Genomic DNA, 15,664 nt, shown 5'->3' on the forward strand with positions numbered 1-15,664 from the left:
ACCAGCACTGAGCCTGGATCCACAGACTCACTGACAACACCAGGTCAACATGCCAGCACTGAGCCTGGACCCACAGACTCACTGATAATGCCAGGTCAACATACCAGCAGTGAGCCTGGATCCACAGACTCACTGACAACAACCAGGTAAACATACCAGCACTGAGCCTGGATTCATAGACTCACTGACATAATCAGGTAAACATATCAGCACTGAGCCTGGATCCACAGACTCACTGACATAATCAGGTAAACATATCAGCACTGAGCCTGGAGTCACAGACTCACTGACATAATCAGGTAAACATAACAGCACTGAGCCTGGAGCCATAAACTCACTGACATCACCAGATAAATATACCAGCACTGAGCATCGATGCAATGGCTTCACCTGGGAGACCTAGTTCTGCCTGTTTGTGTCCAACTCCAGTGCCTCAGGCTACAGAGTTACACACCTGTCAAAGATGGGTTCCAGACATCTCAGCTGATAGACCAGGCTTCACATAACCTGACCCCTCATACCCTGACTGACAGACCCAGGTTCCTTGGCCTGAGCCAAACTCAGATTCCTTACAGCCTACCAGGGTCAATGACTCCACCTGCAAGACCCCAGGGGTACATCCCTCTAGCTACAAAGTCCTTGCTTGAGAGAGATACATCTACCTACTCACGTCTAACTTAGGGGCCACAGACCTTGTAGGAAACCCGCAATGTTCTGCCTGCCTGTGGAGACCCCCATGCTACGGGCTTGACCTGAGAGGGTATTCTGTACACCTAGGATCAACTCTGGTTCTTCAGGCTTCACCTCAAACACCCAGGGGCACATTCCTGTGCCTGGATCCAACTCCTGAAAGAGCCAACTCTATCTACCTGCATTCAATCCTAACTCCTCAGCTCTCCTTCAAAAGACTACTGGCAGACCAGTTTTGTCTACCTGCCGCAGACCCTGGCTCCTCAGACCACACATGGTGGGCCAGCTCTGCCTACCTGTGCTTGACCCTGGCTCCTCAGACCACACCTGAAAGGCTATCTCTACCTATCTGTGCTTGACCCTGGGTTCTCAGACCACACCTGAAAGGCTATCTCTACCTACCTGAGCATGACCCTGGGTTCTCAGACTACACCTAGTGACCCAGAATACCTACCTATACTTGATCTTGGCTCTTCAGACCATACCTGGCAGGCAGCTCTACCTACCTGAGCCTGACCCTGGCTCCTCAGACCATACCTGGTGGGCCAGCTTTGCCTACCTGTGCTTACCCTGGCTCCTCAAACCACACCCAGTGGGCCAGCTCTACCTACCTGTACTTGACCTTGGCTCCTTAAACGACACCTAAAAGACTATCTCTACCTACCTGTGTTTGACTCTGGCTCTTCAGAGTATACCTGGCATGCCAGATCTACCTACCTGAGCCTGACGTTGGCTCTTCAGATCATACCTGGTAGGCAAGATCTGCCTACCTGTGCTCGATGCTGGCTCCTGGGCTTGTACCTGGTGGGCCAGCACCCCCTACCTGCATGTGGTGAGGGTTCCTGAGCTTGTACCTTGTAGGCCAGCTCTGCCTACCTCTACTTCACACCTCAGCTGCTCACATCTCATCCAACACACTTGGTTCTTCTTACCTGGGCTTGACTATGACTTTTTAGGTCTCATGAACACACCCAGCTTTGTGAAGGTGCCCTGATTCTGGCTCCAAAGACCTTACCTGCCAAACCCTGCTCTACACACCTGTGTTTAACTCCTGTTCTTCAGACCTCATGGACCCGAAGAGATGTACCTGGACCAGGCTCCAAAAACCTCACCCAAGAAACTCAATTCCACATGCCCACTTACCTGTGGCTGGCCACAGCTCCTCAGCCTCACCCAGGAGATGAACTTCTACCCACCCATCTTTTTTCTTTTTTTTTTTTTTGAGATGAAATTTCACTCTCACTGCCCAAGTTGCAGTGTAGTGAGTGGCATGATCTCGGCTCACTGCAAACTCTGCCTCCCGGGTTCAAGCGATTCTCCTGCCTCAGCCTCCCGAGTAGCTGGGATTACAAGCACGTGCCACCACACCCAGCTAATTGTTGTATTTTTTTTGTAGAAATAGGGTTTCACCCATCACCATATTGGCCAGGCTGGTCTTGAACTCCTGACCTCAGATGATCCACCCACCTTGGCCTCCTAAAGTGCTGGGATTACAGGCGTGAGCCACCACACCTGACCCTTTTTTTGTTTTTGAGATAGACTTTCACTGTCATCGAGGCTGGAGTGCAGTAGCACGATCTTGGCTCACTCTGCCTCCCCAGTTCAAGCAATTCTGGTGCCTCAGCCTCCCAAGTAGCTAGGAGTGTAGGCATGCACCACCACCATGCCTGACTAATTTTTGTATTTTTAGCAGAAATGGGGTTTCGCTATGCTGGCCAGGCTGGTCTCGAGCTCTTGAATTCAAGTGATCTGCCTGCCTTGGCCTCCCAAAGTGCTGGGATTACAGGCATGAGCCACTGCGCCTGGCCTTCCCACCTGTCTTGACACCACCTGGGAAATCCAGACCTGTTCACTGTGCCAGACTCCAGCTCCTCAGACCCTCCTGAGACCTGGCTCTATCCACCTGCCTTCACTTCATATCCTCAGAGGTTGTCTACCACATCCAGGTCTTTCTACATGAGCCTAACCCCTACTCCTTGGGCCTCACCTGATAGGATTGTTCTCTCCACCTGTGCCTGACCTCAACTGCAGGACAGTTTAATTAGCTTGACTATGGCTGTTCTGGTCAACCTACCTATGTGTGCCCCTGGTTTCACAGATGTCACCCGACAAACTCTACCCATCATTCTTCTCAGACTTGGGATACAAACCAGGGCCTGACCTCAGTGGCTCAGACCTTACCTGTGAGACCCAAAAATACATACCCATGTCTCACCTTAACCCCTGAAACCTCGCCTGCTAGAACTGCTCTACGACCTCGACCAGACCCAGGCTTCATTCACCTTTCAGACGGATGCAGTTCGTCGTCCCTTTGTCTGACTCCAGCTTTTTGGTCTCTTCCCAGGCTCACCCACCAGAGCTGCTCAGACATCGCCTGAGGACACAGCTCCAACCTGGACCCAATCACGGATCTCCAGCCTCACTTGTCAGACCCAGCTCAACCTGTCTGCCTATCTTTAGCTCCAACGTCCTTACCGGACTGGTCTAGTTCTGCCTACCTGAGTAGAGTCTTGGCTCCTCAGGCCTCCCCTAGAAACCCAGCCATACAAACCTGTGTGATTCCAGCTCCTGGGACCTCAGACAGACGCGGCTCTGAAAGGCTGCACTATACACACCTAACCTGAACACTTTCCTCACACATGACAGATCACTGGCTGCTGACCTCGGCCTGAGGGAGCCTGGTGAGAGCCCAGTGTTGACAAACACTGTCTGACTGGCTCAGCCTTGACGTCTGCCCTGCAGACCCAGGTCTCTGGACCTTTACTCACCCTGAGCCACTCAGACCGCACCTACCCAGCACAGCTTCTCATGCCACCTGCCTGCCTCACCTGCCCCAGCTCCCCTGTCCTTGCCTCATATTACCAGGTACATTCCTACCTCTCCCGCATCTGCGCTCTGCAGACCCTGACGCCACAGACTTGGACTTCAGTCATGAATTCTCAGAGGCCTCTGACGCCCTGAGCTCTGCCCATCACACCCAGTCAGGATGCTGAGAAGCAGGTGCTGACCTGTGTGCCCCTAATCCTGGGTTCTAAACACCCCACTTGAGCAATCAGCCACCCACTACCTGATCCTCACTTTCTAGAACCGGCCAGAGATCCCAGCGGGCACACCTGTCCCATGCCATAGGTCTACCCCACCTCCCACAGAGCCCGGCTGACATACGCACATACGTAGCTTTGGCTCCTCAGACTCCACCTGACAAAACCATCTCTAAATACCTGCTTCTCCTCCAGAATTCACAGACCCATGGGTCCCTCTCTCTGCCCTGGCTCCTCCTCAGAACTCACCTGGATCTGCTCTGGCTCCACTTCGGGCCTCCCCAGCCAAAACTGGCCCTGTGGCGTGTGCTGACTCTGGCTGAGCCCTGAGAGACCCCGCGGTTTCCCACCACCCCCCTGCCTGATCCTGACACCCAAGGCTGCACCACAACTGGCCCTGGCGGACCAAGAATTACCACTACCAGACAAGACTCTTCTGATCTCACCTGAGAGCCGGGACTGCATCCCTAGGCCTGAGCTGATGGCTGTAGCTCATCCGAGACCCTACCTCCAGGAACTTCACCTGCTCCTATCCCTGGGTTCTTCAGATATCACCTTCCGGATTCAGCAGGATACACTCTAGTAACTCAGGCAGATCCCTCCTCCATCCCCTGTGGTCTGTCTAGCCTGGCCCAGGAAGCCTCCGCTTAGGAATCACCAACCAGCCCTGGCCCCATGTTCCTGTGCCTAAATATCATTCCTAGGCCTTACCTGGGAGGCCAGACCCATCCTCTCCTTAAGCCACACCCTAACTCATCTCTACATGCCGGGTGGTGACGAGCAAGGACACCCCCAATCTGCTCGGCTCCTTGGCCGGCAGCAGCACCCACACATCCCTGCCCACCACCTGCTCAGGCTCCAGATCCCAAGGAGGAGGTGGAAGGTGCCTGCCCTCCATTATCAGGCATGCAACATTTATTAGAAGCCGCACAGTCTCTCTTGACCGGGGTTCCGCATCTGAGCCACAGGATGCAGAAAATGACTTGAGTGACTCTTGTCAATTCTTCCAAGGATGGTATGTAACTAGTCTCATTCTAGAAAGAAGTTAACTCATTATACACAGTGGATGGCTTAAGGCATTAGGGCTTCATTCTCTCCCAGACCCCGGTAGCAAAAGGCCCCTAGACCTTTCAAGGGAACAAGGTTATGTCTGTGGATGCCATCACCAAGCAAAGGGCCTCCAGTCCAAATGCCTGGAAACAGCCCCAGATGGGAAAACCACCAAATGGGCAATGCCCTCTGCTGCGCCTGCCACAGTGTTAGACCCTGCACCTAAGCCTGGCCATGCCCACAGCATTCACAGCGCCCGCACCACACCCTGCACTGCACCCCTGCACCCCAGGCTTCACAGCCAGAGCCCTCCTCACAGCACTGCTGAGCTCAGGCAAGTGCACAAGGAAAGCTGCAGCTCACTGTTCGGCTCCAGCAGAGGCGGTCCCATGGACCACCTGTTGCTACAGAGGGGTCTGCAGCCCTGTCACTCAAGGCAGGGTTTGCTCTGCAAGCTGCCCCAGCCTGGCGCCTCCTCTACGCCACCCCCCCAGCTCCTCCTGCAGCTCCTGTTGCTTCTTTCCAGGCCTACCCGGTCATACCTCATACCTCACCCTGCCCCTTGGCCTTTACAGATGGTGGCTGCAGTTCAGAGAAAGGTCATCACTGAGAATAACTCACAACCTCAACTCTGTGAGGGGGGCAAGGGGGACTCGGGTTACCCCACAGTGGGTGTTGCAGGCAGGCACCCAAGGGAGTATCATCTGGCAATGCAAGCTCAGCCCGCCCTCAGGTGGAAGTGGAGCCCTCATCCTGCCTGGGTTGCTCTTGTCCTCCAAGCCTCTCTGAGGGCCTCTCTACCTTTCCCCAAGCTAGGTATGCAGCAGGTACTCAATAAACACTGACCTGACCTCATGGACCCCTCAACGGCCATGATTTGGCAAAGGACACTTAATTCACCCAGTGCAGAAGTGCTTGTACTTACATCCCAGAACTCAAACATGTTTTGAGGGTCAATTCCAAACTCCTTCACTTTGGTCTACAAAAAAAAAAAAAAAAAAAAACAAAGGGAGAGAAATGAAAGGAAGCATTTGCTAGTGGGATGGAAACAGGAGCTCCAGGAGGCAGGGAGCTATGCTCTGTGAGCTGAGCCTCACCTTCCCCAGAGCCAGGGATGGGGCAGGGCTGGAGCAGTCTGAGTTGAGGGCAGGGCCCAGGATCTGCCCACCCCAAGATGGACACCAGGTCAGTCCATGACCAGCACACCAGTGACGTTGCACCTGTAAAGCCCCCTGCTGAGGGCAGCTGTAACCCCGTGTAAGGAACTGGCCCACACACTGCTCTGCAACAGCTCTCACCCAGGCCTGTCTGGGACACCAGAGCATGACCCCTCAGGGCATCTAGGAACCGAACCTAGGACTGCGACCCAAGCATGGGCAGGGGCCACCTACCAGGCCAGGCAACCACACACAGGCTGGACAGTCACCCAGCCCTTCCCATGTGTGGGAGGGTGACTGCACCAAGAAGCTCTGAGGACCCATCAGGTATTCTGGTCCCCAGGGCAGACAGGGCCAGCAACCCCTTACCTATTCCCCACAGGAGGAGAAGCCCTGCTGACCGGTCAGTGGGAGGCAGGCAACAGTGCTATGGTTAGCCAGCCTTACGGCGTCCTGCTGCAGCCGGGCGAGTACTGGAGGCAGAGATGTAGGGGTACTGGTGGAGGGGGTGGGAGGGAGTGATGTGGGTGTGGTCCCCAGCTCTGACACAGCACAGTGCCCACTGGCTGACTGCTGCTGTCACTCCTGGAACATCCCTTACTCTGCCATGTCCTGCTGAGCCTGCACAACCTCGGGGCCAGGCAGACTGTGAGAACTGGCGGGCAGGTGACCCAGGTTCTAATTCTGGCATCACCTACTCATACAATCGCTGAGTGGGCCGGGTACAGTGGCTTATGCCTGTAATCCCAATACTTTGGGAGGCCGAGGTGGGCAGATCACTTGAGGTCAGCAATTCGAGACTAGCCTGGCCACCATGGCGAAACCCTGTCTCTACCAAAAATACAAAAAGTAGCTGGATGTGGTAGTGGGTGCCTGTAATCCCAGCTAGTCAGGAGGCTGAGGCATGAAAATTGCTTGAACCCAGGAGGCAAAGGTTGCAATGAGCCAAGATCGCACCACAAGATCACATTCCAGCCTGGGTGACAGAGCGAGACCTTGTCTCAAAAAATAGGCTGGGCAGAGTAGCACACACTTGTAATCCCAGCACTTTGGGAGGCCGAGGTGGGCGGATCACTTGAGGTCAGGAATTAGAGACCAGCCTGGCCAACATGGTGAAACCCCGTCTCCACTAAAAATATAAAAATTAGCTGGACATGGTGGCATGCACCTGTAATCCCAGCTACTCAGGAGGCTGAGGCGTGAGAATCACTTGAACCTGGAAGGCAGAGGTTGCAAGGAGCCAAGATCTTGCCACTGCACTCCAGCCTGGGCAACAAAGTGGACTGTCTGAAAAAAAAAAAAAACACCACACACAAAACAACAATGACTAAGTAGGGGGCAAAGTGTGACCTCCCTTCATTGGGGCTTTATGTCCTTACATGAAAAATGGAATGCATCCTCCACCCCTACCCAGCATGTCCCATTTGGGGAGATGCTGTGCACAGAGGCCTAGGAAGGTCATGTGTATGGCGGGTTCTGGGTATCACTCAGGCCTGGGAGATGGAAAAAGGGGTTATCGTGATCCCACTGACTCCAAGCCTCTCTCCTCAAGGCTACAGAGGTTGAATGGGTGAATGTAGAAAGGGCAAGGAAGGCCGCCAACCCTTCCATACCATCAGCCAAGCCAAGATCCACCAGACCTATGAACCACATCTCTGAGAGGCCATGACCTAGACATGCTGGGCCCTCCCAGGAAGGCAGTACAGGGGACCACAGGGGCACTTACCGTGTTAGTAGACAGGGCAACAAAGTGCTTCGCCACTGCAGAAGGCTACAAAAGACAGAGCCAAGTTACCAAATCCAGCCCAGGGAGACAAGGGGTAGTCACTCCCCATCACTAGAGGAACCAAGGCCCTGCATGGGACTGAGATTCCCAGTTCCTTGTTCTGAGACTGTTGAAGGAGGCCCACATCGAGGTCAAGGTCAAGAAAGCAGATGGGTCACAGGCTGCCTGCTCATCCCATCTTACAAGCATGCGGGGCTCAGGGACATCCCTCCCCTATAAAATAGGTGTGGCCAAGAGTCCCTGCTGCACCAAGGAACCTTAGAGAAAGGGCAACACAAGGGCTGTCAGCCCGCGAGAGCAGGTTCTGTCACATCTGCAAGGCTGGGTCTGGCAAAGCCAAGATGAACAATCATCTCATCTAGCAAAGGCAGGCACTGGCAAGGCCACCTTCCGCTTCCAACTTCAGGAGAGACAGGGCCAGACTTGGTCACTCAGGGGCCCACCCTGCTCTTCCCAGCCCAGAAGCTGACCACGAGGGAGGCCCTATAGCCCACTCACATCCTTGGCCGCCTGGAGAAACCACTCCTTCGCCGTCTCCGCATTCGTGATGGTCTCCTGGGTGGTAAAGGTCTGCAACCGAAGAGAAAAGCAGTGGGCGCCCAAGTTTAGGGGTGGGTGCAGCCTCAAGTCAGGGCTCAGCAGCAGAGGCCAAGGCAATGCCCAGCTGTCACATGGAGCAGTATTTGCAGGTCAGTGACAGTGACGCCACATAACCTCCTGAGATTCCAACTCTTTAAAACCAGAGGGGCCGGGCACGGTGGCTCAAGCCTGTAATCCCAGCACTTTGGGAGGCCGAGACAGGCGGATCACGAGGTCAGGAGATCGAGACCATCCTGGCTAACACAGTGAAACCCCGTCTCTACTAAAAAATACAAAAAACTAGCTGGGCGAGGTGGCGGGCGCCTGTAGTCCCAGCTACTCGGGAGGCTGAGGCAGGAGAATGGCGTAAACCCGAGAGGCGGAGCTTGTAGTGAGCCGAGATCCGGCCACTGCACTCCAGCCCGGACGACAGAGTGAGACTCTGTCTCAAAAAAAAAAAACCAGAGGAGGGAGGCTGGTAAACACACACCCCCGACCCTAAGCCTGCGGGTCAAAGACCACAGCTTCTCCCCTAGGGGGCTGCAGTCAGCCTGAGGTTCTCTTCGGCCCAGGCTGGAAGGTATCTCAGAATTCAGATGGAATTCTTCATATTTTATGTACATTCATGTGAGTAAATAGAGCATAAACGACAGCAAACAAAACCCCTCTATTATCAGAGCATGGCTCTGGGATCAGAAAGGAGCAAGCGTGGCTGGGCATGCTTTGGGAGCACTTTGGGAGGCCGAGGGGGGCGCATCACCTGAGGTCAGGACTTCAAGACCAGCATGACCAACATGGCAAAACCCCATCTATACTAAAAAATAATAAATAAATAAATAAATAAATAATAAAATTAGCCAGGTGTGATGGTGTGCTGCCTAGTCCCAGCTACTTGGGAGGCTGAGAAATGAGAATTGCTTGAAACCCAGGAGACAGAGATTGCAGTGAGCCGAGATCGCGCCACTACACTCCAGCCTGGGTGACACAGCCAGACTCTGTAAAGGACAGGTTTGTAAGAAAGTGGTGAGCAGTCCCAGACTGAGCAGAGATGCCACAAGGTGAGTGGGTGTGGTCAAGACACAAAGCTTCAGACTGATGTGTTCAGGCTTTCATCAGTAAACCTTGTTTGCTGCCAGGCACGAAAACAGTCTAGGGCAGCTGTACTGACCTGAACCACAAACCATGGTTCACTCGGAACCCACCAAGAGGGACCAATGGCCAGGGGGACAGCAAAACAGCCGTCCCTCCCTGCCCCAACACACACACGGCTGGGCCAGGGGCCGGGCAGTTTTCGGCGCTCATACCTTGGAAGCGATGATGAACAGGGAGGACTCGGGGTTCAGCTGGGCCAGGGTTTTGGCAATGTGAGTTCCATCAATGTTGGAGACATACCAGACACGGGGACCTTCTGAAGAGTATGGCTTAAGGGCTTCAGTCACCATGAGGGGTCCCTGGGGGGAGACACAGCATCAGAGAATAAGAATTCAGAGCCCACAAAAAGTGGAGACAGCCAGGTCCCATCCCTGGAGAAAGTAAGGACCTGGGTGGGAATAACAGTGCCCAGACTCCCACCCTACCCCAAGGCAGTTTTCTCCTCACCAGGTCAGAGCCGCCAATGCCAATGTTGATGACGTCCGTGATGGTCTTGCCTGTGTACCCCTTCCAGTCACCGCTCCGGACACGCTGGCACAGGGGGGAAGATGCCGTCAGCCCAAACCCCCAGGCATAAGCCGCTGTTCAAAAACATCATTACTGCCATGTCCTGGTTCCTCAGTCCCAGCTTTCAGGCCCTCGCAGGTGCCTCTATTTTTTTGTTTTTAATTTACAATTTTTTTTATTTTTATTTTTGGAGACGGAGTCTTGCTGTGTCGCCCAGGCTGGAGTGCAGTGGCGCGATCTCGGCTCACCGCAAGGTCCACCTCCCGGGTTCATGCCATTCTCCTGCCTCAGACTCCTGAGTAGCTGGAACTATACACCTGTATACACCCGCCCCATGCCCAGCTAATTTTTTTAAAATTTTTAGTAGAGATGGGGTTTCACTGTGTTAGCAGGATGGTCTCATACTCCTGACCTCGTGATCCACCTGCCTCGGCCTCCCAAACTGCTGGGATTACAGGCTTGAGCAACCGTGCCTGGCTTATTTATTTTTAATTTTTTTTTTTGAGACAGAGACTGCACTTTCTGGGTTCTAACAATACTCATGCCTCAGTCTCCTGAGTAGCTGGGACTACAGGCCTGTGCCACCACCATGCCTAGCTAATTATTTTGTATTTTTAGTAGGGACGGGGTTTTGCCATGTTGGCCAGGCTGGCCTCGAATTACTGGCCTCAAGTGATCTGCCCAGCTCGGCCTCCCAAAGTGCTGGAATTACAGGTGTGAGCCACCACGCCTCGCTATTTATTTATTTTTAAACCTGTGCCTTAGGGGCCAGGAAGGGTGGCTCAAGGCTGAGACAGGAGAATTGCTTGAGCCCAGGAAGTTGAGGCTGCAGCAAGCTAAGATTGCCAACACTGTACTCCAGCCTAGGTGACAGAGGAAGACCCTGACTCCAAAAACAGAACAAAATGCTCTGCCTTAGCCATTTTTTTTTTTTTCCTAAGACAGAGTCTCACTCTGTCGCCCAGGCTGGAGTGCAACAGCACGATCTCAGCTCACTGCAGTCTCCACCTCCAGGCTCCAGGATTCAACTGATTCAGCCTCCCAAGTAGCTGGGATTACAGGCACCTGCCACCACACCCAGCTAATTTTTACTATTTTTAGTAGAGACGGGGTTTCGCCGTGCTGGCCACGCTGGTCTCAAACTCCTGACCTCAGGTGATCCACCTGCCTCAGCCTCCCAAAGTGCTTGGATTACAGGTGTGAGCCACCACACACAGCCTATTTTATTTTTCGTAGAGACGGTGTCTTGCTATGTTGCCCAGCCTGGTCTCTAACTCCTGGCCTCAAATAATCCTCCCATCTTGACCTCCCAAAGCGTTGGGATTACAGGCGTGAGCCACTACACAAGGCCTAGGAGTCTCTGGAGACCATAGTGGCCCCTGCCACACTCACCACCAACTAGACTATTTCCTGGTTACAACAGTGAGACATCCCTACCTCACAGCAACACTGTCAGAATTTGCAAAACCAGGGATAACTCGGCAGAATCTACTATGCCAGAGACCAAGAGATGTGAAATGCTGAAAACTGTGACTAGGCTATGCTGGGGAAAGGAGTATCAGACCTGAAGCCAGTCTCCAATCAGACACCAGTGATCCCTGCTTCCTGGAACTCACGCCCCTGCATAGCTTCCACCTGTGCTGGGAGGGGTGACCTATGCACCCACCAGGAGACTGCAAAAGGGGTGAAATGTGACTTCAGAGAACCTGCAGTTTCTGCTTTGCTCTCTTGGATGACTAGCTTTTGGGGAAGCCGTCTATGATGCTGTGAAGACACTCAAAAGAGTTCCATAAAGAAGCCCACGCAGCAGGGAACTGAGGCCTTTTTCCAACAGTCACTGCCAACTCGCTTCCTGTGTATAGGACACCTTAGAGGGAGTCCTCCAAACCCATCAAACCTTCCAGTAACCAGGGCACTGGCCAACATCTTGACTAAAGCCTCATGAGAGATCTCCAAACCAAGACTAACCAGGTAAGCCACTCCCAAACTTCTGACCCACAGACAGTGTGAGAGGTAATAAAAGTACTGCTAGGCCCAACATGGTGGCTCACACCTGTAATCCCAGCACTTTAGGAGGCTGAGGCAGGTGGATCACAAGGTCAGGAGTTCGAGACCAGCCTGGCCAACATGGTGAAACCCCATCTCTACTAAAAGAAAAAATACAAAAATTATCCAGGTATGATGGCGTGACCCGGTAATCCCATCTACTGGGGAGGCTGAGACAGGAGAATTGCTGAAACCCGGGAGGCGGAGGTTGCAGTAAGCTGAGATTGTGCCATTGTACTCTAGCCTGGGCAACAGAGCAAGATTGTCTCAAAAAAAAAAAAGTTTATTGCTGTTTTAAGCCAAGTTTTCACGTCATTTGTTATACAATGATAGATAACTAATACAGATTCTGGTACCAGAAGTACAGTGTTGTCATAATAAAAACCTAAATATACATGACTCAGTGACTCATGCCTATAATCCCAGCACTTACTGGGAAACTGAGGCAGGAGGATCACTTGAGCCCAAGAGTTTAAAACTAGCCTGGGCAACATAGCATGACCTCATCTCTACAAAAAATAAAAAAGTAACCAGGCATGGTGGCATGTGCCTGTAGTCCCAGAAGGCTGAGGTGGGGGATTGCTTGAGCCCAGGAGTTTGAGGCTGCAGTGAGTGGCGATTGCACGCACCACTGCACTCCAGCCTGGGCGACAGAGTGAGACCCTATCTCAAAAAATAAAAAAGAAAGAAAAGAAAAAAAAATTATCCCATATATACTAGTCATCCTATGCCCACCTCGCCATCGTATGTTGGGTGTCTGAGGGGTAGATAATTTGTCTCTTTAAATTCACATGTCTCCAGATTGAAAGGAACTATACTCGAGTTGTACTAAAGGAAATGCAGGTACTACCACACCTGTACTTGACAAGATGAGGTTCTAGACTTCTGATACTGTAACAGGATATGGACTTAGGAGAAAGTGAGTGGGGTGTTTGCGTGTGGAAGGAACACAAATCAACCACTAGGCGCCAGAAGCAGGACTACGATAGCCACCCACCTTCTGAGATGGTGACCAGTGGTCCTTGCTTCCTGGCATTAACCCACTGGTGCAGTCCCTTCCCACAATGACCAGAGCTGATCTGTAACACCAACAGGGTATTATAGAAATGAAAGAGTGTAGCTGGGCGTGGTGGCTCACCCTGTAATCCCAGCATTTTGGGAGGGCGAAGCAGGCAGATCACTTGAGATCAGAAGTTCGAGACCAGCCTGGCCAAAATGGTGAAACCCCATTTCTACTAAAAAAAATAAATTTTTTTAAAAAAAAGGGCGGGCATGGTGGCAAGTACCTGTAATCCCAGTTACTCAGGAGGCTAAGGCAGGAGAATCGCTTGAGCCCAAGACTGGAGGTTGCAGTGAGCCGAGATCATGCCATTGTACTCTGGCCTGGGCGACAAGAGTGAAACTCCATCTCAAAAAAAAAGAGTGTGAATCCTGACATGAGGTCACAAAAGACCTCCAGGCATCTGCCTTGCTCTCTATTGGATCACTTACTCTGGGAGAAATAAACTGCGTTGTCATGAGGACACTTGAATTGTCTGTGCCTCCCAAAGCCAGCAGTGCTAGTGAGCCATCTTCAAAGCAGACCCTCCAGCCCCCATCAAGCCTTCAAATGACCACATCTTTAGCCAACATCTTGATTGCAACCTTAGAAGATCAGAGCCACTACTCCAAACGCAGCCACTGCAAATTTCCCACCTAAAGAGATGGTGATTGTTGCTTCTAGTTGCTAAATTTTGGAATAATTTATCACACATCAATAAAAAATTAGTACACACTAATAAGATCCGGCAATTTTCTTTTCTTTCAAATTTTTTTTTTTTTTTTTTTTTTTTAGAATCTTGCTCTGTCACACAGGCTAGAGTACAGTGGTGCAATCTCAGCTTACTGCAGCCTCCACCTCCCAGGTTCAAGCGATTCTCCTGCCTCAGCTTCCCAAGTAACTGGGACTACCGGCGTGCAACACCATGCCCAGCTATAAACAATAATAATAATTTTTTGAGATGGAGTCTCGCTCTGTCACCCAGGTGGGAGTGCGGTGGCGCTATCTCAGCTCTCAGTAACCTCCACCTCCTGGGTTCAAATGATACTGCTGCCTCAGTCTCCCGAGCAGTTGGAATTACAGGTGCCTGCCACACCCCCAGCTAATTTTGTTTGTATTTTTAGTAGAGACAGGTTTCGCCATGTGGGCCAGGCTGGTCTCAAACTCCTGACCTGAAGTGATCTGCCCACCTCAGCCTCCCAAAGTGCTAGGATTACAGGTGTGAGCCACAGCATCCAGACTATAAATTATTTTTTTTTTAATTAAAACAAAAATAGGCGGCCGGGCGCGGTGGCTCAAGCCTGTAATCCCAGCACTTTGGGAGGCCGAGACGGGCGGATCACGAGGTCAGGAGATCGAGACCATCCTGGCTAACACGGTGAAACCTCGTCTCTACTAAAAACTACAAAACACTAGCCGGGCGAGGTGGCGGCGTCTGTAGTCCCAGCTACCCGGGAGGCTGAGGCAGGAGAATGGCGTGAACCCGGGAGGCGGAGCTTGCAGTGAGCTGAGATCCGGCCACTGCACTCCAGCTTGGGCGACAGAGGGAGACTCCGTCCAAAAAAAAAAAAAAAAAAAAAAAAATAGGCTGGGCACAGTGGCTCACGCCTGTAATCCCAGCACTTTGGGAGGCCAAAGTGGTCAGATTATGAGGTCAGGAGTTTGAGACCAGACTGGCCAACATGGTGAAACCCCGTGTCTACTAAAATACAAAACTTAGCCGGGTGTGGTGGCAGGCACCTGTAATCCCAGCTACTCTGGAGGCTGAGGCAGGAGAACTATTTGAACCCAGGAGGCAGAGGGTGCAGTGAACCGAGATCAGGCCATTGCACTCCAGCCTGGGCGAAAGAGAGAGACTCTGTCTAAAAATAAAAATAAAAAAATGGCCAGGCGCGGTGGCTCACACCTATAATCCCAGCACTTTGGGAGGCCAAGGTGGCCAGATCACGAGGTCAGGAGATGGAAACCATCTTGGCTAACATGGTGAAACCCAGTCTCTACTAAAAATACAAAAACTTAGCTGGGCGCGGTGGCGGGCGCCTGTAGTCCCAGCTACTCAGGAGGCTGAGGCAGGAGAAAGACGTGAACCTGGGAGGCGGAGCTTGCAGTGAGCCAAGATCGCGCCACTGCACTTCAGCCCGGGTAACAGAGCGAGACTCCGTCTCAAAAAAAAAAGAAAAAAGAGACAGGGTCTATGTTGCCCAAACTAGTCTTGAACTCCTGGCCTGCAGTGATCTGATTCACCCTTCCAAAATGCTGGGATTACACATGAGCCACTGCACTTTGCTGGGTTTAGGTTTTAAAGACACGGTTGGCCGGGCGCGGTGGCTCAAGCCTGTAATCCCAGCACTTTGGGAGGCCGAGACGGGCGGATCACGAGGTCAGGAGATCGAGACCCTCCTGGCTAACACGGTGAAACCCCGTCTCTACTAAAAATACAAAAAATTAGCCGGGCGAGGTGGTGGGCGCCTGTGGTCCCAGCCACTCAGGAGGCTGAGGCAGGAGAATGGCGTGAACCCAGGAGACGGAGGTTGCGGTGAGCTGAGATCCGGCCACTGCACTCCAGCCTGGGCAACAGAGCAAGACTCCGTCTCAAAAAAAAAAAAAAAAAAAAAAA

General features: G+C 52.4%; 1 protein-coding gene across 1 annotated transcript in view; it reads right to left on the reverse strand.

The window, feature by feature from the left end:
- Nucleotides 1–15,664, reverse strand: part of GPI (glucose-6-phosphate isomerase) — a 48,476-nt gene that overhangs the window by 23,749 nt on the left and 9,063 nt on the right. Inside the window, exons 5-9 of the mRNA XM_023229032.1 lie at nt 9,903–9,986; nt 9,608–9,754; nt 8,223–8,294; nt 7,665–7,709; nt 5,707–5,760 (exon numbers count right to left, since the gene is read on the reverse strand). Of these exons, the coding sequence (XP_023084800.1) occupies nt 5,707–5,760; nt 7,665–7,709; nt 8,223–8,294; nt 9,608–9,754; nt 9,903–9,986 (402 nt within the window). The remainder of the gene's footprint in view (nt 1–5,706; nt 5,761–7,664; nt 7,710–8,222; nt 8,295–9,607; nt 9,755–9,902; nt 9,987–15,664) is intronic.

Source organism: Piliocolobus tephrosceles, chromosome 21 (assembly GCF_002776525.5).
Source record: "Piliocolobus tephrosceles isolate RC106 chromosome 21, ASM277652v3, whole genome shotgun sequence".
Taxonomy (NCBI): Eukaryota; Metazoa; Chordata; class Mammalia; order Primates; family Cercopithecidae; genus Piliocolobus; species Piliocolobus tephrosceles.